This window comes from Aedes albopictus, chromosome 3, assembly GCF_035046485.1.
Source record: "Aedes albopictus strain Foshan chromosome 3, AalbF5, whole genome shotgun sequence".
NCBI classification, from domain to species: domain Eukaryota; kingdom Metazoa; phylum Arthropoda; class Insecta; order Diptera; family Culicidae; genus Aedes; species Aedes albopictus.
The window spans coordinates 327,115,689-327,124,950 of record NC_085138.1 but is presented as its reverse complement, the minus strand read 5'-3'; the positions used below and the strand labels follow the sequence as shown (position 1 = coordinate 327,124,950).

At 47.3% G+C, this 9,262-nt stretch overlaps 2 protein-coding genes across 2 annotated transcripts; both read left to right on the top strand.

The window, feature by feature from the left end:
* Positions 1-1,538: 1,538 nt before the first annotated feature.
* On the top strand, positions 1,539-5,451 carry LOC134290831 (uncharacterized). The gene is made up of 3 exons (XM_062858037.1): positions 1,539-1,943; positions 2,706-4,196; positions 4,243-5,451. Exons 1-3 carry the CDS (start codon positions 1,539-1,541, stop codon positions 5,449-5,451), a joined length of 3,105 nt encoding a protein of 1,034 aa, XP_062714021.1.
* Positions 5,452-5,534: 83 nt separating this feature from the next.
* On the top strand, positions 5,535-7,217 carry LOC134290830 (uncharacterized). The gene is made up of 3 exons (XM_062858036.1): positions 5,535-6,453; positions 6,548-6,904; positions 7,036-7,217. The coding sequence occupies exons 1-3, from the start codon at positions 5,535-5,537 to the stop codon at positions 7,215-7,217; spliced, it is 1,458 nt and encodes a 485-aa protein (XP_062714020.1).
* The last annotated feature ends 2,045 nt before the right edge of the window (positions 7,218-9,262 follow it).

Genomic DNA, 9,262 nt, shown 5'->3' with positions numbered 1-9,262 from the left:
TCTCGGGGGGAAGAGCAGCTGACGAAAAATTGCAAGTGCCGGGGCTGGGTTCGAACCCATGACCATCCGCTTATGAAGCGAACGTGTGGACCACTACGCCACGGGCCCCGACCTTTAGGCCCATATCTCCGCCAATTTGCGTCCGATTTCAAAACCCTAGGTTTCATTTAAAAGATAATAAGTCAAAGAAACTTTGAACATGATTTAAAAGAAACTTTTTCAAAAAATTATGTATGTAAACTTAATTCAAAACTGGCAAATTTTCTAAAAAATGAATATAAACTTACGGCAGTGTCGCTGGAAATTGGGTCGACCAAATTTTAAGATGAGAGTGGTAATTTAATCCATTTTCTATTATCTTTCAATTGCTTTTTACAGAACTTAGCTAAAAAATCTAGAAAAAAAAAGTTATTAAATAAATTAATCCTTGATGTTGTTAGGTATTAGGAAAATTGTGTCACCCTAATTGGCACTCATTACCATACACCAGTTGATCTTGTTTCTCCTGTACAGTTTGCTACCTCTTTATCTCTCCTTTCTATCAGAAGAGTAGATTAACCGCGATCGGCCCAAAAGGCCTATCGTATTCGGCAATATTCGTTTATCCACCTAGATTCTATACTGATCATATACTACATATAAGACAGCCAGAAATCCAGTAGAATTAGTCGAATACAAATTCCCAAACCAAAGGTATCTACCGTGTTATTCAATCTAAATAAATCAGTGAGCCAATAAACGCGATCTTTTCGTTCGAACCCAGTTCACCGCGTTAAGTGTTTGTCGCAAATCCGAACATAAAAGTTGGTCCTTCGAACCGGATCACTTGCGCGCGTGAAAATCGTGATTATCGTGAAGGACAGTTGAGTGGTGGTAAAAGTGCAAAAGTGAATCCCGCACGCCGCGGTCGTGTGTGAAAGACACCGTGATAGTGCACCGCAATTGCACTGAAGAACCGCGTGAACACTGAACAGTCGTGCTAGTGCTTACCGGCGGCTTACGGTGCCGCATATCAAGTCCCCTAGAGGGTGAAAATTGAACAGTGATTCCGCTAAGGTCGGTGAAAATTGAAATTAGTGCAGAAAGAAGCTGCGGCGGAGATATCGTCGACGTCGTCGTTCCATCCAGTCAAAGGTCGTTGAGCTGGTTCAATTGTCGACTCGGCTTGGGCACGCTTTGGTGGCTTGGCTTGGGTCCGCGCAATTTTGGCTTGGCTTGGGTGGCTATTGTCGGACCACACAAAGGAGGTAGGACAATCAACCTCTGAGGCACTGTAAGTACCCATGCATGATAGCAGCACGGCTGCTGAGATAGATGATCGATGCGAAATAAATAAATCTGCATGTCGAGTTAATTAAATTGATTACGGATGGTTTGGTAGTGAGTTGAGTTGATCCTAACGCAGTTCGAACCGTCTTTTGCTCATCGTTAGCGAAGTTGTGGTGGTGCAACGTTCTTGAGAGCATATTTTTTGCGATTTTTCTGTTCTGTTGGTCGATTTTTTGGGGATTTTTCGTTGGATGTTCTGACCCTACAAAATGGCACCAAGTTTGCGCTCTCTGTCTCGCCAAGAACGGTTTTGCATTGACTCGATGAACAACCTCATTAGCCTAGTTAGCACATACGATGAGCAAAGGGACAAAGCCTTCCTCGATGGATGGATGCAGCGATTGGAAAAGGTGTTTGCTGATTTCCAATCTATTCGCTTACAATTGGAACTGCGTGAGGATCAAGAAGAGTTTACGGATGCATCTGAAACCGTCTCGCTGAATGAAGATGCAAATAGGAAGGCTCGAGATGACTTCGAGCGTAACTACATGAAGGTGTATGGGTTTATCGTCTCCAAACTTCGTAAACCCGAACCCACTCCGTCTTCCTCGAATGTCGTTGTGCACGCTGGTACACCAGCGGATACATCCTTTGCTCGGATAAGGTTGCCCGAGGTAAGGCTTCCTACCTTCGATGGCACTTTAACAAACTGGCTTACTTTTCGTGACGCTTTCGTCAGCCTAATAGATTCGAATCCCCAATTGAAGCCCATTGACAAATTTTCATACCTCGTTTCGTCGCTATCCAAGGAAGCGAAGCGAGTGATCGAATCTATCGAAATTACTTCGGCCAACTACTCAGTAGCTTGGGGACTACTTGAGAAGAGGTTTGATAATAAGAAACTTGTCGTGAAGACATACATCGAGTCTTTGCTATCCATAGAACCTATGCGCAAGGAATGCTATGAATCCTTGGCGCGCATTATCGATGATTTTGAGCGAAATCTCAAGATGATAGAGAAGATGGCGATAGACACTCAAGGCTGGAGCGTTCTTCTAGCGCATATGCTTTGTGCGCGGTTAGACTGTGCTACACTAAAACAGTGGGAGCAGCATCATAATTCGACGGAAGTGCCTGAATACGAAGACGTCCTCAAAAGCCTGCGTGGGCACTGCTCAATCCTGCAATCGTTGTCGTCGTCGAAGTCTCGTAATCCAGATCCGCCTAAATCAGAACCAGTCCGATCCTCGAAATCTAAACTGAGTCACGCAGTAACTACAAGCTCCTCTTCGAAATCCTGTTCGTTCTGCAAGCAGTCGTCGCATTCTCCATTTCATTGCGAAGCTTTTCGCAAAATGCCAACATCCCAACGTTTCGAACTAGTAAAAAAAAATTCGCTTTGCATAAATTGCTTCTCGCCTTCCCACCTCGTAAAGCAATGCCCGTCCAGCTGCTGTCGAGTGTGCGGACAGAAGAACCACACAATGTTGCACCAGAATACCACACTTCGCTCGTCGGATGGTGATCCGATCCCAAAGTCAACACCAACGTCGTCTCCTGCTCCTCCTCCTCCAAATCAGCCTCCGTTCACTCGAAGTACTACAGCTCAGCCTCAATCCTCCTCGTCGCAGCCTCCTCCCCCGTCGCCGAACGCTCTTGCTCCGTCCACTAGTGGCCCGTCGACCAGCTACATGCCAACGGCCCTCGTCGGAAGTGTTCGAACCGTTCCTTTGACCGTTTTGCTGCAAACTGCGATGGTGAAGATCGCTGATGTCTATGGATACGCCATTTGGGCTCGTGCTTTGCTGGACCCAGCGTCGCAGATCAACTTGATGACTGTGGAGCTGTCGCAGAAACTGAAGCTTCGTCGTGTCAAAACCCACCAGGAAATCGGCGGCGTTGGAAATGCTACTGTCGTTTCATCATACTCTGTTGATGCAAGAATCGAGTCCCATTGTTCCAGTTTCGTCGCAGATTTCTCGTTCCATGTACTGCCTGGAATTACTCGGGAGCTACCGGCCAAGGCGTTGAATACGCAAGAATGGAACATTCCCGCAAACATCGTTCTGGCAGATCCTACCTTCCATCAACCTGGTCCCATTGACATGATACTAGGGATGGAAGTCTACTACGAGCTCGTCGAAGAAGGTCTGGTTCGTCTTGGACCCGATCTACCAGTGCTGCAGAAAACGGTTCTCGGATGGGTCGTATCTGGCAAAGTTGGTTCATCACCGTCCCCGAGAGTCAGCTATGCCCACGTTTGCAGTATCAGTTCCCTCGAAGACCAGTTGACGCGCTTCTGGGAGCTTGAATCGTGTCAATCCAGCAGCAATCTTTCCGTCGAAGAGACTCTTTGTAAAGCACACTTCTCTGCCACCACCGTTCGCGACGAAACCGGACGTTTTGTAGTTCAACTTCCGAAAAGATCAGCAGTCCTCTCAACCCTCGGCGATTCTAAGGAAATTGCCACCCGTCGTTTCCTCGCTTTGGAGCGTCGCTTGAACGCCAATCCGCAGCTGAAGCAGGCGTATTCGGACTTCATCGAAGAGTACCATCGACTGGGTCATATGGAAGACGTAACCGACTCGGAAGACCTGGAGACCAACGCTCTTTCGTATTATCTGCCCCACCACTGCGTCTTACGACCTGACAGTCTGACTACCAAGCTTCGGGTAGTATTTGATGCCTCGTGCGCCACTAGCACAGGAGTGTCCCTCAACGACGGACTGATGGTGGGCCCTGTCGTCCAAGATGACCTGGTGTCCATCACCTTGCGGTTCCGGATGTCCCGGTACGCGATAGTGTCGGACATAGAGAAAATGTACCGGCAAATATTGGTTTTTTTCGTCCGATCGTTACCTGCAGAAGATCCTCTGGCGGAATTCTCCGTCGGAACCGATGCGCACCTACCAACTGTCGACCGTTACGTACGGAACTTCTTGTGCGCCTTATCTTGCTACCCGATGTCTGCAGGAACTCGCAAAAGTAGGAGAAACTACTCATAAACAAGCTGCCAAAGCAGTTTCCAAGGACTTCTACATGGATGACCTTCTAACCGGCGTAACCGAAGTAGCTGAAGGACGGCAGCTCTGCAGTCAGCTGCTGGATCTTCTTCAATCAGCCGGACTCTGCCTTCGGAAGTGGTCATCAAATTGCCCTACACTTCTCGAACACCTTCCGTCCGAGCTACGCGACGAAAGAACAGTACTCGATCTGGAAGCCTCCGCTCCGATCAAAACGCTTGGATTAAAATGGCAGACAAGCGCCGACGAATTCCTCTTCGACGTTCCCGATTGGAACTCGTCTTCGATCATCACCAAACGGATCGCCCTCTCGGACGCAGCAAAGCTGTTCGATCCGCTAGGACTCGTCGGGCCGGTAATAGTCCAAGCCAAAATCTATCTGCAGGATGTCTGGAGAAGTCAGAAGGGATGGGACGAACCCCTGGACGACGAGTTGCAACAGCGATGGCACGAATTCCGGGAAAACCTTCTTGCTCTTCGGAATCTCTCTGTTCCGCGATGGGTCGCGCCTTTCGTCAACCCAGCATCGACTCAAATCCACGGATTCTGCGATGCCTCGTTGAAGGCCTATGGGGCCTGCCTATACATACGCGTTACAGCCGACGACGGGACGATCAGCGTGAACCTCCTTACCGCAAAATCGAAAGTGGCTCCTCTGGCGGATTCTCGGAAGCAGAAACGAGTCTGCTTACCTCGTCTGGAACTCTCGGCGGCGTTGCTGCTCGCCCATCTGTTTCAGAAGGTACAAACCGCCATCAATCTCGAAGCTCAAACGTTCTTTTGGTCAGATTCCACCATCGTCCTCCATTGGCTATCCGCTACTCCATCTCGGTGGAAAACCTTCGTTGCCAACCGGGTTTTGGAGGTCCAACACGCAACCGTTGGTGGACTGTGGGCTCATGTTCCTGGGTGTGAAAATCCAGCGGACATCATTTCTCGGGGAATGGACCCCGAGCAACTGAAGACCACCAACTCGTGGTGGCACGGCCCAGACTGGTTGTCAAAATCATCACGCTTCTGGCCTGCTTTTGTCCACACGTCCAACGAAGACTTTCCCCCGGAGAACCTCGAAGAACGACAAGTTGCTCTCGCAGTCCATACCATTCCACCGAATCCAATCTTTGCTCTGCGTCATCGTACGTTGCACTACTTCGAGTAGTTGCATGGATTCGAAGATTCCAATTCAATTCGAATCCCACAAACCGCGGACAACGTCGCTCTGGATGCTTGACCACTGTTGAAATGCACGAAGCCCTCCGATGCCTTGTCGGAATCGCACAGCGAGAAGCATTCCGAGAAGAGTTCGCTTCGTTAGCCACATCCGGACAGGTCAAGCCATCATCGAAACTCAAGTCCCTCAGACCATTTGTTGACGAGGGTGTCCTGCGAGTCGGTGGCCGGCTCCGCAACGCTGCGGTCCCTGAGGACCAGAAACATCCATTCGTTTTGCCATCCAAACACCCATTCACCGAACTGGTCGCTCGGTATTACCACCAGAAACTGCTGCATGCGGGACCCCAGCTGCTCATCTCAAGTCTCCGGGAGAAATTCTGGCCGTTACGCGCCCGAAACCTGGCGAGACGAATTGTACATTCGTGCATTAACTGTTTCCGTTGCCGCCCTCGTGCTACGGAACAAGTCATGGGAGACCTTCCCGCCGAACGTGTCTCTCCAACGCTGCCGTTCTTGTGCACCGGCGTAGATCTTTGTGGTCCTGTGTACTACCGACTTCCCGACCGCAAATCCAAACCAGTGAAGGCATACGTAGCACTTTTTGTGTGCCTTTCGATAAAAGCAGTGCACATAGAACTGGTCGGAGACCTTTCTACGAACTCGTTCCTCGCTGCCCTCCGCCGCTTTGTGGCCCGGCGAGGAAAACCCAAGCTCATCGAGTGCGACAACGCACAAAACTTTCGGGGTGCGGTCCGGGAATTGTCCGAATTGTCGAAACAGTTCCGAAGTCAACAGATGCAGAACACCGTTACTCGCTCCTGTGCCGAAGACGGCATAGAATTCAAATTCATTCCCCCTCGCTCTCCGAATTTCGGGGGTCTGTGGGAGGCCGGGATCAAATCGATGAAGACCCACCTCAAGGCAACCCTCGGAAACACCATTCTAACGGCCGAACAACTCACCACGCTTCTGGCCCAGATCGAGAGTTGTATGAATTCTCGACCTCTCACAACTGTCAGCGGAACCAGATGACCTCGATGTCCTTACACCTGGGCATTTTTTGATTCACCGTCCGCTAACAGCCATTGCGGAACCTTCGTTGGAAGATGTACCTCCAAACCGACTCGACAAGTGGCAGGAAGTTCAAGAGTTCCTTCGCCGGCTCTGGAAGCGCTGGACCTCGGAATATCTGTCCGGGTTACAGCCAAGAACCAAATGGACCCGCGAGAAGGACAACATCGTCATCGGAACTCTGGTTCTGGTGAAAGACGACGGACTACCACCCCTCAAATGGCGCTACGGCAGGGTGACCCACATCTTCAGGGGAGATGACGGAAACATCCGCGTCGTCGTAGTGAAGACCAAGGACGGAGAGTACCGGCGCGCAATTTCAAAAATCTGCGTGCTGCCGATTGACCAGCCATCACCGCTCGTAGACCGTGAGCCCAATGATGACCATTGACGATCGGATCTTCCATCGCAGTGGTCCGCCCTGCGCAACGATCGGAGGCCTGTGGGCCTCCGGGCCATGTAAGTCTAATGCATTTAATGAATTTTCAAAAAACTCAAGGAATTTTTGTCTCCCACCATGACCGGCCGACGGACGAGTGCCACAATCCGTGTGCACTAGGCGCTACGACCTCCAAACCCCGACGCTGGCGATTCGATGGACGACGACGTGAAGGAAGGATGAGCAACCCGCTCGAAGGATCGTTGACCCGAAGCCAGCAGCAGATCAAAGAAGGTCGATAACCGCGGACGTAAACATCAACAACTGTACCTCGGATAAGGTCAGAAACCTCTAGTGTAAATAGAAACCCGAAGAGTCACGTGATAGTCCACGAAAGTATACGAATACAGTAAACAAACCGATAACGGTCGCCTTAGGGTAGTTAGGTTAAAAACCATGTTTTTAACGGTGGCCGGCATATGTTAGGTATTAGGAAAATTGTGTCACCCTAATTGGCACTCATTACCATACACCAGTTGATCTTGTTTCTCCTGTACAGTTTGCTACCTCTTTATCTCTCCTTTCTATCAGAAGAGTAGATTAACCGCGATCGGCCCAAAAGGCCTATCGTATTCGGCAATATTCGTTTATCCACCTAGATTCTATACTGATCATATACTACATATAAGACAGCCAGAAATCCAGTAGAATTAGTCGAATACAAATTCCCAAACCAAAGGTATCTACCGTGTTATTCAATCTAAATAAATCAGTGAGCCAATAAACGCGATCTTTTCGTTCGAACCCAGTTCACCGCGTTAAGTGTTTGTCGCAAATCCGAACAGATGTCATCGACCAAAAGTTTGGGGTCACCCCTCAAAATGATGTATCGGTCAAAAGTTTGGGGTCACTATCGTAAAACATGGAAAAGTGATTTGTTGATATCTTTCATTCAATTTTAATTTTTCTTGGCTTATTTGAAACACAATGAATTATACTTACTGCATAGACATTGAACCACACATATTTGTTGAAATTTACATACTAACACTTAACGTAAAGTTGCCTCATTTTTTGAAGCGTGGTAAAATGTGCTAACTTTACATAACATTTTTATATACAAAAATCGTTAAGTACGTTAAGTTGCAGACATCAAACGTAAATTTAGTCAATTATCTTTGAAATGAGCCAAAAATAATTAAAATTGAACTATAGATGACGAAGATATCACCAAATCACTTTTCCATGTTTTACGAAAGTGACCCCAAACTTTTGGCCGATACATCATATTGAGGGGTGACCCCAAACTTTTGGTCGATGACATCAAGGATTAATTTACTTAATAACTTTTTTTTCTAGATTTTTTAGCTAAGTTCTGTAAAAAGCAGTTGGACTAGGGGCGGGACAGTGCCTAATACCGATGCTAATACCGCCTAATAAATATTAGTTTCCTAATTTTCATGGTTCACCGAATCATTTTTTGTGCAGTATGTCATGATTTTCCATACAACAACCAACTGTCACGAATACAAAAGATGGAGATACGGTTCGTCGAAGGTTTTTCTTTAATTTGTTCAAATATAAACCCTAATTTGTTTTGATTATGTATTTTAGCTGTGAAAACAACGTGAATTTCACTGCACTGCATGGCTCTCGAAAGCCCATATCGCTGGACGTAGGAAAATCAAAAAGGTAGCTCCATCAAATGTGATTCGATGCACTTCAATTGAAAGTCCTAAGCAGGAGCTGATTGCGGAAAACCGTTGTTTTCAAATGCGTATATCTAATACCAAAATATAAAAGAAAAACTAAATAAGCTGACTGCGTTTCTAAACTGTTCATATTTCCCTTGATATTTACAGAATGTGAAAATTGGAATTACCAGAACTTGGAATTTTTCTACTCCAATGCCGTTTTAGGCTTTGGTGCACTGATAGTTTAAGTTTGTAGGCCCTAGCTAATACTGAACTAGATATTGGCCATATTGATCTGGAGATAGACTCTCGGTAATATTTAAGCTGGCGAATTATCGGTGTGCTATTGATGATTGTAGATGCAAGCTTTTGGGACGTAGATGTTAATGCGAGATACCACAGTTTGGAGGTCCACCAGCGGTATTTGCGGAATCGTTGCTCCGGGACTGAAAAGTACGATAGAATAGCGATATGCAACCGATTTCATACAACCTGAAACCAATGAAAATATGCATTTCTTGTTGCTGACATTTCAAATCGACCCAGTTCAAAAAGCATGGCATACTTCGTACAAAAATGGATTTCATCTGGTATTAATATTTCTAATACTGCTTAATACCGCTAATGAATATTAGAGCTGTCCCGCCCCTAGC